Raw genomic sequence first — 18617 nt, forward strand, 5'->3', positions numbered from 1 at the left:
CTTTTGACTTTGAAAAGCATGCCGTCTCTGATGGTAAGTTTATTCCAATGCTTGAGAAGCTTTAGGACAGTACAAGACTCACTGGCACGTTCACGCTTGTCAGGACGTCGATGTCTCTGAACATAAAAGAGTGCTCTACTCACAGTGGTGTCCAGTTCTTGTGCAGCTGAAAGTGTGCTCACATTAAGTGCGGCAGGCTGGTCCACATCAAGGAAGTGTGGAATAGAGTCCACACCCATGAATTGTCCTATACCACCAGAACAATGCGCGTCCAATACAGCAGCAACATCCTGTGAACACAAAGCACCAGCTGTAGTCTGACATCGACCGCCAACTCCATATCTTGTGTGTCAAAGATGGGAGGGTTATCAATCTGGTCTGTACTAACCTCCCTTACGCACAGACCTGTTAGTTTTCCTGTGTGGGCTGAGGCGGTTGTCATCTTCTCCCAGGGCAGAAACGTTTGGAGTGACCTGGAGACTGACACTGAAAACACAGTCTGTGCTCACGGCAATGTGTTAAGGCAGAGTGAGCAGCATCATCGCAGATAGCACATGGCAAAGCATCCAAACCTTCAATCCTAGGAAGTCTGTTAAAAGGCTGGTATTTAGGATGAGACTGAGGTTGGTTCATATTGGTCAGCAGGACTTTCTCAAGCATGTCAATGACCTTTTCAAGAGCAGAGAAATCAGTGCTTTTTTGTTGTTGTTCGCACACCGTGGGAGCGGGCACCGGAACTGTGTTAACATCAATCTTGTTGACTGAAACTCTTTCATTTTGGCTGCGATGCACTGTACTTGTGGCTTTGAAAGATAAATCAGACTGGTAGTCATTAAGTACAGCTTGAACTTCATGTGCTGACCACTTGTCAATCGGTTTGGACCTGAAGGTTAAGGCTAAGTATTTACTCGGGCAGTGTCTGATAAACATGTGCACTATTTCTGGGCTTGTCAAGTGTTTTACCCCGCTCTCGCAGGCATTCTGAAGCGACATCTGCTGCTTTGTTGAGTCTCAGCCAGTAGTCGTATGGATTCTCATCCTCCTCTGGCAAGGTAATGTAAAAATCAGCAAGAGGGACAGGTGAGTAGTGGTTGCAGCTAAAATGTTTACGCAGCAGGCTGTAGACAGAATTTAGACAGACAGTAGTCGAGGAGTCACAGTTCCTGATCCATAATTTGACTATATCTTTTGCTTTTCTACGCAGATGTACAAGGATTTCTTCTACATGTTCTTCGGCACTCATGTTGTTCTTTTTGACAAATGTCCTCATCAGATCTTCCCATTCTTCAATTTCAATTGTGTCAGAACCATCTCCTCTGAATGAAGCTGGCTCCTTGACTTTTCTGTGCTGAATTACTTGGTTTTGTGACAAATTTGCAATGCTTGAAGAGCTTGTAGCCTTATTGTCTGGGTGTTGTCTATTTGGGGTGTCAGTGCTATAAGGACTAAGATGAGATATAATGTTGTCTGCTAACTGTTGACCAATCTGATGGACAATTGAACTCATTTGACCTAACATATCAGGTACACTCTGTTCAACATTAGGTGTTGAAGTGATCACTTCACTAGGTTTGTGAGTAACATTTGACTGCATGTCTAATGCATCACACTCTGCGCACGCAGTGCACACCCTTCTGGTAATGCCAGGTCTACCATCACTATTGCTGGTATGGGGGCTGTCCATTGAAAAGGGAATTGGTATGCCTAAAACCCCTCTGCCTCAGCCCACTGGACTAGGAGTGAATTGGTCAGGCAAATATCTATTGCTGTCACTCATTATGGGCATTAAAATGTGCTACAAGTGTACATACACAAATAAACAAACTCAAAATTAAATGATCAGAGAAAAGTCCAATAAATTGAAAAAGGATAAAGCAAGGAGTCCCTTATGGAAAGGCTGTGAAACGATGATGAGCTGTTGAACCGATGGTGGATCCTTCCAGAATGCAGCAACACAGCGATCTTTAACAACTTGCTTGTAAATGTGACCCAAAGCAACACAGCGGCATCACAACTTCACGGCACCAATGTGACAGTCTTGCCTGGGTGGTCCGCCTGCACAATGGGGTACACGTAGAAATAAGGGAACCAGCACGGAGAGTTAAAATCACTTCCACAGTCTCATTATCTCTGCTTGTTTATTTAAAACAGTTCTTTCTTTTTTAATCTTTATAAATCAATTAAATCTTTATGCATTGTGATCGTATAGTGTTAACAATTTTCAATGTGACAACTTCAATAGACTTTTCAATGAATTGTTCACAAATAAATGCAGAGGTGGAAAGTCCAGGGGTCAGAAAGTAAAAGTCCTGCCATATTTTTATTCCACCCACTGAAGCATTAATGAGATAATTAAGTGATTAATTGAGTGATGATTGACCATTATTGAAGACACCTGATGATAACAAGCAGAATCACTAAAGGAGAAAATCACAATTTTTAAGACACCATCACAGAGGTCAGGGTTTGCTTTACTTGGGCTCTTGACCCTTCACTCTTTAATATTAGAATTTGTTTGGCTGCTGTAACTGAGTTATAACAGCCAGACAAGCAAAGAGAAAAGATGATCAGGTGGTGTTGGTTATGTTTTCACATAATCATTATTGGATCTGAATCACTGAACTCATTTAGAGCCCAATCTCTGTGTTAGATTTACATTATTGAGTAGCCTACAGCAGAAGATCAGCTTTATCAATATAATCTGAAGGATATCTTAAAAGTTGTTCTGATCAAAAAAAAAAATCCTTCTTTTAGGCACACACAGACATCAAGTATCAGTGTATGAATCTCAACAACGGTGACAAGCAACATATTCTGATAAACAGATCAACTCTGAACATTAGAAAACAAGCTTCTGAAAAGTCACAGAAAAACAGAAAAACAAAAAATAGTGAGAATAAAGAAAATTACTAAGACAATTCAGCTCATAATTTAGTCATGCAGCAATGCATGATGGGAGCCATGGATGAATTTTGATTGGTGGCTCCCAGAATGCACTGCAACATGCTTTATTATCCTCACCACTGTTGAGATTCACAGGCTGATTCTTGATCTATGTGTGTCTAAATAAGCCTTTTTTCTTTAGAACAAATTTTGATAAACCTTTGGATTATTTTGAAAAAACTGGAACTTCTGCTGTAGAATCACAGTGCTGCTGTAATCAATAATGTAAATCTAACTCAGAGTTTGGGCTCTAAATGAGTTCAGTGATTCAGGTCAAATAATGATTATGTGAAAACATAACCAACACCACCTGATCATCTCTTAACTTTGCTCGTCTGGTTGGTTTTAATGCAGTTACAACAGCTCAAACAAACTCTAATATTAAAAATTCAAGGGTCAAGAGCTCAACTAAAACAAACCCTGACCTCGATGATGGTAACTTAAAAACTGTGATTTTCTCCTTTAGTGATTCTGCTTGTTATCATTAGGTGTCTTCAATAATGGTCAATCATCACTCAATTAATAACTTAATTATCTCATTAATGCTTCAGTGGGTGGAATAAAAATATGGCAGGACTTTTACTTTCTGACCCCTGGACTTTCCACCTCTGAATAAATGAAAAACTGAACAATTCAATTAAATTAAATTGGATGAGAAGGTAAACATCCCCACCTAGCGGCGAACTTATATAATTCCATTTTAACTATTAATTAATACATTAAATATTAAAACAACACATCTTACAACATACCTGCACAATGGGGTACACGTAGAAATAAGGGAACCAGCACGGAGAATTAAAATCACTTCTACATAAAACAAAGACAATGCACAAATTAATTACGAGTAGGCCTCGTATTACAAACTAAAAATAACTCAACATAAAACACATTCGATGCCAAACACATGTCAACAGTTGTATAAGAAGTTCATTGCAGGATAAATCCACAATAAAGCAGTTAGTTATGTGTTTTTAATCATTTTAACTTATAAATCTCCGGCTGCTGAAAATGTGCGACTTACCCACAGCATGTCTCATTATCTCTGCTGTGGGTGGTCCCTATTTCACATGCTGTATGCCATCACGTAGCAGACAGATGGCGCTGTCCCCATTTATGCATCAATTTAACACTTTTACACACCGTTACACATACAAACATGTGCCATAAACCACCACACACAAACTCAAAAAGGAGATATCAAGCTCTCCGTTTGTTAAAGAAAATAAAATAAAGTTTGTTAACTGGTAGACTACCTCCCAATAGCAGCACTTTTCTTCGGTTCTTTCAGGATCGCGTAGGCCATTATATTAGCCGGTTGGCGTCGCCATCATGGTCAGGCTGCGATGTCACTTGATTGAACTGGTCAGAATCCCCAAGATTGAGCGATGTATTGCGCTTCCAGTGTTTTATTAAATAAATTATACATTGCGACATTATACTTCACCTGACTGACTGAGCGAGGGGATTCAGACGACGACCGTGACGTCAGCAGCTCTGATTGGCTAAAGGCAGTGAGCAACAAAATCTGATTGGTCACAGACCAAGTTGAAGAGACATTTGAATTCCAATAAGTTCAACCACTCAACATATGTTTTCTCATGTAACGTTACTTGTGCTGCTGGTGTGTTGTTTAATATAGATTTGTGTGTACGATTGTAAAATGATTCTGCCAGTGTAAACTTAAACATTTACACATATTTGGAAATTGTATAGGCTACACTGCATATACTAAATGGGCTTAATGCATTCATACTGAAATAAATAAGCACAAGTAATATAATGAATTCCAATGATGAAGAAGTAAACTTAAAAAATATACTCAAATTTAACATTAGATACACTACAACTTCAGGATATTAAATAATGTATTTTTTAAATATACTTTCAGTGCATTGTTACAATGATCATTTTCAGCACACTGTTAAAATATACCTCAATTATATTTTTCATAAAGTGCAAATAAATACACTTCAAGTATAGTTTTCTAAAATATATTTTTTAGAAAATATACTAAAGTACAATTATTTTAAAGTGTGTTAAAAGTTGTATTGTGAAAATATGATACTAATATACTTTTTATACATTTAAAGATAGTACATTTTTTGGTAGTATATATGCAGTGTACTATAGAAAAAGGGAATATATTTAAAATACAATAAAGTATACTTTTTTTTCACTAGGGTTATTACTAACCAAACCAGCTTAATCTCTATCATGAACTGAAAAAGATCTTTGATAAGGACATTAATGACAGACTGTTGATGAAATATGATTGAAGTGTGTGTTTGTTAAAGCTCAGTGCTGGAATCAGACGATGGAGGAAAGTGTGAGAAACAAACAGATGTGTGAATCAAATCTCTCAGACCTGTCAATCTGATTCATATTGATTCATATTCATATGATTCACTCCACACAAATACTGTCAACATCATGAATTTATTGACCTTGTCAAGTGTCCTTTCACACTTGTTCAATATTTACTCGTATTATGAGGAACTTTGATTTGACTTTAGAAACCTGAAGATCTCTATAGCAGATTTTCATTCTCTGACAGTATTTCAGTCTTTGATCAAATTCATCACTTAAACATTGATAAAACATCACTAATAATGTTTATTACACAATACTATGATCCAAATGTCTGTTGCTCCATGTTCAGTGAATTATAGCAAAAATATAACAATGACTGTAATCATAATTTCTGTGAAGATACTGACACTGAGACACACAGATCTCTGTAAAGCTTTGAAATATGTATTGTGACATCAATAATAAATACATGACTTGTAAATAAGTCTCACATTCACAATGTTGAGTGAAAAGATTCAGGTTTTACTTCATCTAGACTAGTTTCTGTATTTCATGGAAACACAATGAAGCTGAAATAATAAAAACAAGTATAAAGTTGAAGTTCAGAAGAGTTTAAATCAGAGACGTAGAGAAATGTTCTGAGTGTGGACAGGATCTGAACTCAAACTCTCACTGATGATCTTTGACAGTTCATATTTGTCTCATTCTCTGTTCAGTGTCACAAGAGTTCATCAGGATCATTTCACACTCATTGTTATGGAAGCCTGTTTCTGCCACTAAATAAAAAAAAATAAATTAAAACAGTAATTGTGACTTTTTATCTCAGAATTCTGCCTTCTTTTCTCACAATTGCGTGATATAAAGTCAGAATTCTGAGATATAAACTCACAATTGTATAGAGACCCATAATCCACCACATAAGATGAAAAAATAAAATAATAAACTGTGACAGAAGGGAGGGCCTTTGGAGAGGTATGTGGAGGTGTTTCTTGAGCTTCATTTTCGAGAAGGGAAGTTTACTCAGGTCCGAACAAAAAAGGTGAGGGTACACAGAAATTTAGAATGTCAAAGGACTGTAGAAAAAAGGACCTACTTGAAAAACCTGCCGAGTTGTTTATTTCCTGATGAGAAATGTACCGGACATCACTAGAGTTGAGTCTTTCTAAGATAATCCAGTAATTTGTGTTGGGTGTGCAAATAACAACATGGAAAATCAAAATGGGACTTCATACCTTTATAATAGAGATCACGAGATGAATCCAATCTGTGGCACTTGGGTAAAATATAAATGTCCATTGCAAAACAAAAAACAGTACTTTTTGTCCATGAAATATTGATATATTATCCATTGTTTGCATAACATTTCTTCTGAATGATCTGCTCTCTGTCATCGTTCTTCAAGAAATAATGCAATCTGAGCAGCCTTTATGTTGTAAAACTGTATACGATCGTATCTAACAAACAAATGAGCCCGTGTCCAAAGTATATTTTTTCAAAATAGTGCAGCAGTTTTAGTTATAATATCCAAGCAGTGCTGTCGGATTTTGATATCCTCCCGCCATTGTCATTGTAGTAAATCTCACAACCAAAACTTTCAGCCAATGCCACGATCCAACAACGTGTGTTCTGTGTCTCTTCCCCATGCATGCACATCTACACAGACACACATCAGTCTCGAATATTATGCAGCAAGCCATATTTTATGATTGTATAAAATAATCGAGCACAAATACGGCTGAGATGCCAAATTCAGCGGCTGGAATTAGCTTGAGGTAAAGTGACGGCTCACAGACAGCAGCGGCATCTACCTGTCACTCAAGTGACCACGCCCTTAATTATGCAGAACTTTAAGGCTTAATATAATTTAAAAGAATGAGTTAGAAAAAAATTCACCCCCCTCAGAGTTGTCATGAAGGGCAAAATTAGCAGTATAGACCAAAACCACAATTTGAACCAGGCTGTAAACATGTTTTTTTCTGCTGTAAACTTGGCCAATTTAACATGGGACTCAATGAGATTCTGCTGGAGCCTGTCCCTAGCGGCCAGTCGATGAATTGCAGTTTAAGTCACTTCCGTATTGGCTTCATGAGAGACTGGGGGAGGTGGCCGGATGGTTTTGCTGTTCGTTTCGTTCAGAGACTTGCAAACGTCAAACGTCATCAGTGAGAGTTTGAATGAAGAGGATTTGGTGCCACCTGCAGGACACTCAGAGAAACTTTCACACAGGTTCATTAGCTGTCAGAAACAGAGCAAATACTGGTGTTTATGGAGGAGGAGGACAGTTATTCATCTAGCCATCATTCCCTAGACAGCTGACTGGGCTTTGGATTAGAGACAGAAATGTGGATTATATTGCTAATGCAACCAGCTTTAAATTATGTTGGGAAATGGTCTTATAAATGGGTTTAAATTCTCACTGGAGAAAGACAAAATAGACAAAGCCGTAGTTCACGGAGAAGCCACGCAAAATCGCGTTCAGTATCGCAGATGAATCGACTTCGATAATGAACCCGATTTTGCGTGGCTTATCAGTGAACTACGGCTCTGTCTATTAAAAGGCGCTCCATTTTAAAGCAGGTGATGGTGATTTAGAGGTAATCAGGGAACCGGCTTTACTGACGAAATGCGCGTGAGAATCGCATGCGATATATCGCCAGCCCTACCAGGGCCGTACGCAGGGTTTTATATTTACCGAGGTCACAAAATGTGTTTTGCTAGGGGGGTTCGGGGGCATGTTCCCCCGAGAAAATTTTGATTTCCTTGATGTACATATATGCATTTTAAGACGTTTTAAGGCCAACAAATTGGATAACAATAGCTTTAAAACCATGTCAACAAATACATACATGCATGCACAGTTTTGAGGCAGCTTAATCGCATGTTTGGTAATTCCATGACTTCATTTACCTCAGAATAATGATGGTGCATGCCCGTAGTTTCTTTAGCGCTTTAGTTAAACTATAATGCAGTAATGTGCAGCACGCGCCGCGCATTTGCGCGAGCAATTCTTGAGTTCACGCTTCGAGCACAGTAGGCTATAGCCTAACAGCTGATTGGAGTGTTACTGACATAGCCTGACAACATCTCATCTGACCACAGTTCACTGTTGTTCAAATGAAGCTACATTTTCCGCGCTCGTTTGACTTGCGCCTGGCGCTGAGCCGAAGGTGGAATGCGCGTCTGAAATTGTCCCGTTTGTTGTGGTCGTAAAGAGACATTTCTTTATAAACGCAGCGTTTTACTTGGTGATGTTTTAAAAAATATTTTTATTTTTGGTATTTTTTATGCTCTGTTGGTGGTTTGTGGAGTAGCAACACCTGGGGGGGATTAGAGACGGTAAAAGTGAGTGGGTCCAATATCATTGGTCTTAAAAAGTGGGTGGGTCTTGTCCCACCCACATACAATGGTTCCGACGCCCATGGAAAATACAGACGACATATGGATTCGGACACGGACCGGGTTCTGTGTTTGGCATTGATCATCACTGCTGGATTTCAGCTTTGACTAATTTGAAATTTAGGGAAAAAATACCGAGGACATGACCTCGGTGTCCTCAATGGTAGATATGGCCATGAGCCCTACTGAATATATACAAATAAAAAGATAAGTAAAGACATACATCTAAAATCATATAATAAGGAATTAGAACAAGTTAAAGTGATGAGATTTCTTTGAATGTGGTTTGAACACAAAAATACATGGACACAAATAAGACAGAAGAGAAATGTATGAAGATTTTGAATATAGGTTAATAAGGTGTTCATCAGGTCGCGAATGTCGAATAAATGTGTTTTATTGTCGAATAAAAAACATTTATTCGACAATGATAAAACTAGACGGGTGTATAGCCTATCAGCATCTAAATCACAATTATGAAAATTATAGATAATTCAGTCATAAGCAATGTTGTGGAGCCATATCCTTCTTCTCCAGTAATAACAGCATTATTAACCTTCCCGCACGCGCAGCAGCGAGCAGGGGTGGGAGACTGACGTAGAAACGAAAGTGAAAGAATATCTAAACGAACTGAACAGCAGCTCGACTCCTGGTTACATTTCCTGCAACGAGTTTTGTGCAGATGTGTTGATTTATTTGGTAATATAACTAATTTAAAATTATATTGAGATCGTAAACAAACATATAGACATTTTTTTATGTTTTGAATGTATTTATTATTGTTTTAGAAAGCATTTTCCTGTGCTGTGATCTGCAGTCAGATACAATACCCTAAGATGGCGACGGGGCCTGAATCACCTTCTGGTAAGAGACTCCCTCCAGGATTTTGTGATCGGGGTAATTAATGCAAAATTACAGAGCTAATAATGCGTGATGGGAAAAATATGAAATGGGAAGAAAAATGCATTTAATTTTTTTTTTCGTTCGAACACAAACCCTTTGAAATATAGGCTAGCCACAACAAATTCATACAATCCCCGCATTATTTGAAGCTTGTAGCCTATTTTTGGTTGAGTTGTAAGAAGTTTTGTGACATCCAGTCATTTATGTCTTTAATGCAATTTGCTAGTGAATCAGTTTGCACAGAATCTTCAGGAGACACAGCTACATACAACTGTGTGTTATCTGCATAACTATGAAAAGAAATACCATGCCTCCTGATGAGGTGACCGAGAAGTAACATATATAGTTTAAAAAGTAGTGGTCCTAAAACTGATCCCTGAGGAACCCCAAGTGGTAAAAACCAATTTAAAACTGTTCCAGATAGATCAACATAGTCACTGAATCTATTTAAAAGATTCTTATGATCTATTGTATCAAATGCAGCACTCAAGTCAAGAAGCACCAGAACTGAAGGCCAGTTTGTGTCAAGGTTTATGTTTATATCATTTACTACTTTAATAAGAGCAGTCTCTGTACTATGATATTTTCTAAAACCAGACTGAAACATCTCTAGTTTCGAATTGGCATTTAAGAATGCACTATTTTCTCTAATATTTTACTTAAAAATCTAAGGTTTGCGATCGGTCTATAATTACTAGGAGTTAAAATATCTGAGCTCCCTTTTTTGTATACAGGTTTTACTAGGGCAGATTTAAGGTCAGAAGGGAAAATGCCAAGCTGCAGGAAGTGATTAACCATCTCAAGGATATCAATAGATATAGAATCAAAGATACTTTTAAAAAGAGAGGTAGGAATAGGATCAAAGGAACAAGTAGAGGGTCTCAGTTCTGTTACAACCTTTCTTAGTGTCTCAACATCAACCAAAGTAAAACTTTCCATTTTGATAGTATTCTCTACACTTGATAATGAAGGGAACATAATTGACCTACTATCACGTATTGAACAGATTCCTGATCTAATATTTATAACTTTATCTCTGAAGTAGTCAGCAAACTCTTCACATTTCCCGTTTGGTAACTCAGAGCTATCAATTTTATGATTTATTAGTGAATCTATTGTATTAAATAATAATCAGGGGTTATTAATGTTTGCATTTATAAGGTTTGCGAAATAAGCTTGGCGCATTCTATGAATTTGAGTGAACTTCTAGTTTAGTTTTACGCCATCTTTGTTCGGCACTTCTACAGTCTCTTTTAAAGGTCCTGTTCTTCTTGATCCCATGTTTCAAACTTTAGTTAGTGTGTAATGTTGTTGTTAGAGTATAAATAAAATCTGTAAAATTTTAAAACTCAAAGTTCAATGCCAAGCGAGATATTTTATTTAACAGAAGTCGCCTACATCGAACGGCCAGTTTGGACTACATCCCTCTACTTCCTTCTTTAATGACGTCACTAAAACAGTTTTTTGACTAACCTCCGCCCACAGGAATACACAAGAGTTGCGTTTGTAGAGTGTGTTTGTCGCCATGTCGTCGAAACGCTGTTATTTTCATCCCGCAGTCCAATCACCGGGTCTGATTCTGGCTCAGATTGATAGGGTAAAATTAAAGACATGTTTACAATAACACTGAGCGCGTGCATCTCCACGTTATGGTAAGAGGCGTGACCTTTCCGGGCAAGATGCGCTAAGCTGCTGTCGAATCACAACACAGGAACCGCTGGCACAATCAGAACTCGTTACGTATTTCTGAAGGAGGGACTTCATAGAACAAGGAAGTCATCAGCCCGTTTTTATGACAGTGGAAACAGCGGTATACAGATAAGTAAATTATGTGAAAAATACTGTGTTTTTTTACACGCGAAACATGAACACATGTTATATTGCACACTATAAACACAATCAAAGCTTCAAAAAAACACGAAAAACGGGACCTTTAAGTTTCATAGTCTGATTTGTCTTCCAAGGAATTTTCTTTTTTTGTTGTTAACTTTTTAGTTTTAAGTGGAGCAACAGTATCAAGAGCTGTTCTCATTCTATTATTAAACTCAATAACTAAATCTTCACAGGATGATGGTAAAATGTTCCTTTCATAACTCTTATAATGCATTGTGAAATTTTCAGCCACTTATAACGTTTTTTAACAATGCGTTCAGTTGCATTTATTACAAGATGATCAATACTCTTAAAAAAGTCACAAAATTGATCAGATAATGCAAGAAAAGATGTTATATTGATATTTAATCTATGTGTTACAACTAAATCTAATGTGTGCCCAGACAGCAACATAGTGTGGCCCAGATCCGGCCCACACCTGGTACATGTGGATTACATACGGACCAGATGTGGACCGGATCTGGGCCGACACTATGGTGCTGTCAGGGTGACCACGTTTATGGATGGGTACGTTTACATTTACGTTTAAATTCTTTAGCTCTAATCTCTGATGAATTGTCAACATGTATGTTAAAATCCCCAGTTAAAACACAGTTGTCATAACTCATATGAATGACAGACAGCATGTCAGAGAAATCCTTTATGAAGGGGGGATGAGTAATTTTGGTGATCTGTAATAATGTCACTGCAAGTAGACGAGGTTGAGAATTAAAAAAAAAAAATAGCATTATATTCAAAGGTATTAAATGTACCAAGGTCAATGTCCCTTCCCTTGAGGGTTTCTCTGTAAATTGCTGCTGTGCCACCACCCTTTTTCCCTATTCTAGTTGAAAATGTATAGACCCAGCCAGGTCTCAGTAAGAAAAACACAGTCCAAGTTAAAATCACTGATAAGATCATTAATACAAAATGATTTGTTAATGCTCTTACATTAAAGAGAGGCATGTTCATTTCAGTTGATTTCATTACCATAGGTGTTGAGCTAGACGTGGGAACTTTCAATAAATTATGCATATTTATTCCCACTGTGTTATTCTTAGCAATATAATGACGAACTGAAACAATAGGTTTTATGAATTCAACGGTAGTACATTCGGAAGGTAGTCATGATAAAATATGTTGTTCAATATGGTGCGCAAGACATCTGGGCGCCCCTGTGATTTGGGTGCAGGCCATCTCTCTTAAAAAGTGCTGGACGTGCCCCAAAACAGATCAAAATTATCTATAAAGATGTCCTTGAATTTGTTACATGTAGATTTTAACCATGTGTTAAGGGAAAGCAGATGACTGAATTTTTCAATACCCTTGTTGTAAGTAGGCAGTGGACCTGAGATAGCAATATTTTTCCCTGTGTTAGTGAGAGAAATCAGCAGAGATTTAAAATGTTCCTTTAAAGTCTCAGATTCACGGCATGAGGTATCGTTGCTACCAACATACGCTATAACAGTGTTTGCATTTGCGTGTTTTCCAAGCACATCAGAAAGTTGTGTGTTTATGTCCAGTACCTTAGCTCCACGAAAAAAATGGACTGCTGCTTTAGCTCCGTAAGAAGAGAGTGAGAGACCTTGGACGATGGAATCACCGATTATCACGGTGGAGGCAGGCGTTGTTAGTGAGGATAGAAGAGATGTAGAAAGTAAAGCGATGGGAGTTTGATCAGGAGGTAAGTCCTGACCCAACATGCCAAAACGATTTGCCAACTTCAGTTACAGAGGTGGCCGACCAGCCAAACTGAGCTATCGGGGGAGAAGAGCCTTGGTGAGAGAGGTAAAGAAGAACCCAAAGATCACTGTGGCTGAGCTCCAGAGATGCAGTCAGGAGATGGGAGAAAGTTGTAGAAAGTCAACCATCACTGCAGCCCTCCACCAGTCGGGGCTTTATGGCAGAGTGGCCTGACGGAAGCCTCTCCTCAGTGCAAGACACATGAAAGCCCGCATGGAGTTTGCCAAGATGGTGAGAAATAAGATTCTCTGGTCTGATGAGACCAAGATAGAACTTTTTGGCCTTAATTCTAAGCGGTATGTGTGGAGAAAACCAGGCACTGCTCATCACCTGTCCAATACAGTCCCAACAGTGAAGCATGGTGGTGGCAGCATCATGCTGTGGGGGTGTTTTTCAGCTGACGGACAGGACGACTGGTTACAATCGAGGGAAAGATGAATGCGGCCAAGTACAGGGATATCCTGGACGAAAACCTTCTCCAGAGTGCTCAGGACCTCAGACTGGGCCGAAGGTTTACCTTCCAACAAGACAATGACCCTAAGCACACAGCTAAAATAACAAAGGAGTGGCTTCACAACAACTCCGTGACTGTTCTTGAATGGCCCAGCCAGAGCCCTGACTTAAACCCAATTGAGCATCTCTGGAGAGACCTAAAAATGGCTGTCCACCAATGTTTACCATCCAACCTGTCAGAACTGGAGAGGATCTGCAAGGAGGAATGGCAGAGGATCCCCAAATCCAGGAGTGAAAAACTTGTTGCATCTTTCCCAAAAAGACTCATGGCTGTATTAGATCAAAAGGATGCTTCTACTAAATACTGAGCAAAGGGTCTGAATACTTAGGACCATGTGATATTTCAGTTTTTCTTATTTAATAAATCTGCAAAAATGTCAACAATTCTGTGTTTTTCTGACAATATGGGGTGCTGTGTGTACATTAATGAGGAAAAAAAAAATAACGTAAATGGCTGCAATATAACAAAGAGTGAAAAATTTAAGGGGGTCTGAATACTTTATGTAATACTGCATGTACTAGTTACATAATTGCCTATATAGGGCTTTTCCAAATATGTCCAACAATGAGGCAGGGTAATTGTATTCTTATGCAATAAGAAACAATACATAACAAATATATATATATATATATATATATATATATATATATATATATATATATATATATATATATATATATATATATATATATATATATATACACACAATATAATAGAACACATTTGTAGGTCTTGTATCATTTCTCATTGTAGCCTAATATATATATATATATTGCAGTGGAAGGGTAAACAAAATCACCTTTGTATCAGTGTGGGACTTTGAACTGGATTTATTGTCAATAGTGATAATTGTATAGAATAGTTTCACTTCTGATTAATGAATCCTGCTGGGAAGAAATGTGAAATTATCATCCATATGAATTCTACAGAAATCAAGTAAATTCAGAGCAAATGTGTCTTCCTGCAACGAATCTAAATGTGAATATTCTTGATTGCATTGCTTATAAGTGGATATGTTGAGGTAGAAGCATTGAAATTAAATGTATACAGGAAAGCACTGGGCTGAAATAAAAGCAGCAACAATGTCAGTGTTTCTTTTATGCATCCGATTTAATTTCTTGATACATTTGAATTTTGTCAATAACCGAATAAAAGATTTGACAAAATGTTCACTTTTTATTTCGTTTGAACAGATTGCTTTAGACTTTGTCAAAATCACAACCTTTTGAAGTAAACAATTTTGAGGGAAAAGTGAAATGAGAAAGGGGTTTGAATAAAAACCTTGGAATTCTGTTTTGTTTATATCTATAATATGGGATAATCTGATCTCTCATAAAAATGTTTTAACGTGTGTTTTATTAATCATAGGAAAAATTGAACCACCTGATCAACCCTGCCGGTGCAAGAGCATGGAGCAACCTCCTAGAATGGCGTAAGAGAACGTTCTTATGCATTACTCACTTGATTCAGAGAATAATTGAGTTTTTTTTTTTAAATGTATTATTGTATTATGAAGCAGTATTAATAAAAAAATTATATTTGAAGTTGACTACACATTTATGTAGCATAAATGATTAAAACTTAAAGAATCTTGGTTTTGTATCAGCTAGTTACTATGGGCAAATTGTACAGTATATAATAATACTATAATAATACTGTAATTCTAATAAAATATTTTTTTTTTTCTAGATATTCTTTTAAATATCCCAAAAAGGAATTTATTGAATGCTTTGAGAGTAATTACCCTCAAATCCAGCAGTGCATGTCGACACTGCGTAATGTCCTGAAAACATTTGAAGAAAATTTCAGATGTGCTGCTACAGGCTCTAATCATGGAAAAAACTCCAAAATAGCTGGAGGGGTCATGATGGGTGTGGGAATGGCTTTAGCTCCTTTTACTTTGGGAGCTTCCGCTGTTCTCGGTGGAGCAGGAGCAGCAGTGGTCACAGGTGGTGCGATTGGCAGTAGAGTCTGGAACTCAAAGAAATCAAACTTACTGACAAAATTTAGAGAAGAAATTGAAGCTGAGCTGAATGAATTTCAGAATAAAATCTTGCTTATGACTGGCAAGTTGAAAGACATTAATCAGCCTATTGAGGAAATATTGACAGACATTAAAGACCCAAGGCTTGAGGTCAGTTACTTAGATAAATATTTTGCCTCTGCCTATGAATTATTCCATTTCATACAGATATATGAACATGGTGGATTGGCTGTGCAGATTTCTGAAACTGTGCATTTGACTGGAACACTTACAGAAATAGTCGCTCAGGTCAAATCTGTGCTTGAAAAAATCCTAAACAGCAATGATCCCAAGGAGTTCAGTGACATGTGGAACAAAATTAACCAGTTACAGGAGATCATGTATAAAATTAAAAATATAAAAGACAGAATAGATGGAATCATGTTAACCTGACAAAATGAAACGGCTGAGACAGCTGACCAAACACTTCAGCCTTTCTAGTGACCAACATCTTATTGGATTGAATGACTTGTACTAAAATGATTAATATTAGCATTATATATAAACATTTCTAAATAAAATGGTCTCATTGCTAATACGTAGGTATTAATACGTAACTTCCAAAGAAACAAAACATACTTTTTGTAAGTTTGAGTACATGATGAAATGTACAATATGGACGTAACATTTAAACATAGCATTATTAGGTTTTTACAGCTACAAAATATTTACAAATCTTTATATCACAAAGATATCTGTATAATTTCCCTTTTATCGCTTTATAGAATGTTAATCCAGTGTTACGGTTTAATTGGTTACCGTGTGACGCTTGTGCAATACACCCATTACAATTAAATATTTGCACTACATGCTGCTGGTATTATTGTAGAGATTAGAAAATAAGGGACTTCATTACTTGTAATGGCTAAAATTTGTGTACCCAGTGAAGTCAAACTCAAACTGCGTCAAAAAGAAGCAGTCAGCTTAACATTAAAGCTTTTGATCGCAATGAGCTATGAAATATATCAACACAATGTGTGATGATGTACAAATCATTCAAAAGTCTGATAAGACGATTTGTTGTTAAGTTGACTGCTTGTTTTTGATGCAGCTTGAGTCCTGTTACAAGTTTGACTTAACTGGTGATTTTGTTTAACAAACTTTTACCATTACAAGCAATGAAATCCCTTATTTGTTAATATCAGCATGTAATGCCTGTTTAATAGTAATGGATGTATTGCACTGACTTTAAGGTCACAACTTAGCACAGTAACCAGGTAAACCGTAACACCGGCTTCACCCTTAAGGCACGCATTTCCAAATTTCTAATGTATATCAACTGTAACACGTCATATTGCAATCCATGATGAAGCAGGCGAGAGCCAATAAGTGTTTGGTATCACTGCCATAAACCATGTCTTAACACTTCTTGAGGGCGCAGTTTTTGAATTTGAATTTGTCATAAGCAGTGTGGGATTTGAGGTTTACGGTTGCTGCTGAGAATGGAGATCTCCAGATAAAGGGATTATTTTTATGTTTTAGTGCTGTCAATACGTCAATATTGTACATTTTAGAATGTATGAAAATGTAAATAAAAGCACGTGTGGTAAAAATACACACTTATTCTCGTGAGATCACGTTAATTTTTTATTTGAAATTTGATTTTGCTTTATTTTTGTTGTTGTCATTGTTATTTTGTGTATGTACTGTGAAAAAAAAAATACCTTTACTTATACAAACATGTTCCCAAATAGATGTATTAAAATGTACAAATATATGTGTTACGGTACTGGTGTAGAGAGACGAGGCAGATACGGATTTCCACAATACATATACTTTTACTAGAATAAACCAAGGCAGGAACACCAAACATACACGTTAACACAACAGAGAACGGACAAGGAGTGCAGGGAGTGAGTGCAATATATAGGAGTGCTGACAATAGAGTCCAGGTGCAGGTGATCCGTGATGATGAGGAACTGACAAGGGAAGTGAGTGCAGGTGAGGAGAACAGGAGGATCTTGGATATGGAGTCCAGGGAAACAAGGGATCCGTAACAGTACCTCCCCCTCCCGGTAGGCGCGTCCTCGCGCCGTAGATGTAACAACCGGGAGGGGGGGGTGCCCTGGAGACCTCAACCGGAGCAAGGGGAGAGTAGACTGGAGTGGAGGTCTCCAGGGCAGGCTCAAACACCATGGCGGGTCAGGAGCCGTGGGCAGCCATGGCGGTCAGGAGCCGTGGCAGCCATGGCGGGTCAGGAGCCGTGGGCAGCCATGGCGGATCAGGAACCGTGGGCAGCCATGGCGGGTCAGGAACCGTGGGCAGCCATGGCAGGTCAGGTGCAGTAGCCATGGCGGGTCAGGGGCTGAAGGCAGCCATGGCGGGTCAGGGGCTGAAGGCAGCCATGGCGGGTCAGGGGCTGAGGCAACCATGGCGGGTCAGGGGCTGAAGGCAGCCATGGCGGGTCAGGGGCTGAAGGCAGCCATGGCGGGTCAGGGGCTGAAGGCACCCATGGCGGGTCAGGTGCTGAAGGCAGCCATGGCGGGTCAGGTGCAGCGGGCAGCCATGGCGGGTCAGGTGCAGCGGGCAGACATGGCGGGTCAGGTGCAGCGGGCAGACATGGCGGGTCAGGTGCAGCAGGCCGCCATGGCGGGTCAGGGACCGAAGGCTTCATGCCGTTGTGCCCAGGCGGCGCTGAAGGACCGGCGGGAGATGGCGGAACCAGCGGCTCTGCCGACCGAAGCGCAGCCGGGGCTCCAGAAGGCCGCAGTAGGAGACAGGCGACAGACAACAAAGTGAACACTGGGGGGAGTGAGGAGGCCAACTGGAGCTGAGGGACGGAGTGACGGAGCGGAGACGGAGGAGTGCAGTCCAGAAGTGAGGGCAGGCTGACGAGGGACCAAGGTGTGAACGGGGGCAGGATGGAGACTGGTGACACTGGTGGACTGATGGGCAACGGTGGAGCAGAGG

The 18617-nt window shown here is 38.8% G+C and overlaps 1 protein-coding gene across 1 annotated transcript; it reads left to right on the plus strand.

Annotated features, from left to right (window-relative positions):
* The first annotated feature begins 9445 nt into the window (after positions 1-9445).
* LOC125274113 lies at positions 9446-17423 on the plus strand. Its single transcript, XM_048200234.1, has 3 exons — positions 9446-9516; positions 15053-15116; positions 15374-17423. The coding sequence occupies exons 1-3, from the start codon at positions 9489-9491 to the stop codon at positions 16098-16100; spliced, it is 819 nt and encodes a 272-aa protein (XP_048056191.1). The 5' UTR covers positions 9446-9488; the 3' UTR covers positions 16101-17423.
* The last annotated feature ends 1194 nt before the right edge of the window (positions 17424-18617 follow it).

Source organism: Megalobrama amblycephala, linkage group LG1 (assembly GCF_018812025.1).
Source record: "Megalobrama amblycephala isolate DHTTF-2021 linkage group LG1, ASM1881202v1, whole genome shotgun sequence".
Lineage (NCBI taxonomy): Eukaryota > Metazoa > Chordata > Actinopteri > Cypriniformes > Xenocyprididae > Megalobrama > Megalobrama amblycephala.

Coding starts and splice junctions, on each gene's coding strand:
- LOC125274113 (XM_048200234.1), top strand. CDS start 9,489: ATGGCGACGGGGCCTGAATCACCTTCTG. Junction 9,517..15,052: donor GGGGCCTGAATCACCTTCTG/GTAAGAGACTCC, acceptor TATTAATCATAG/GAAAAATTGAACCACCTGAT. Junction 15,117..15,373: donor GAGCAACCTCCTAGAATGGC/GTAAGAGAACGT, acceptor TTTTTTTTCTAG/ATATTCTTTTAAATATCCCA.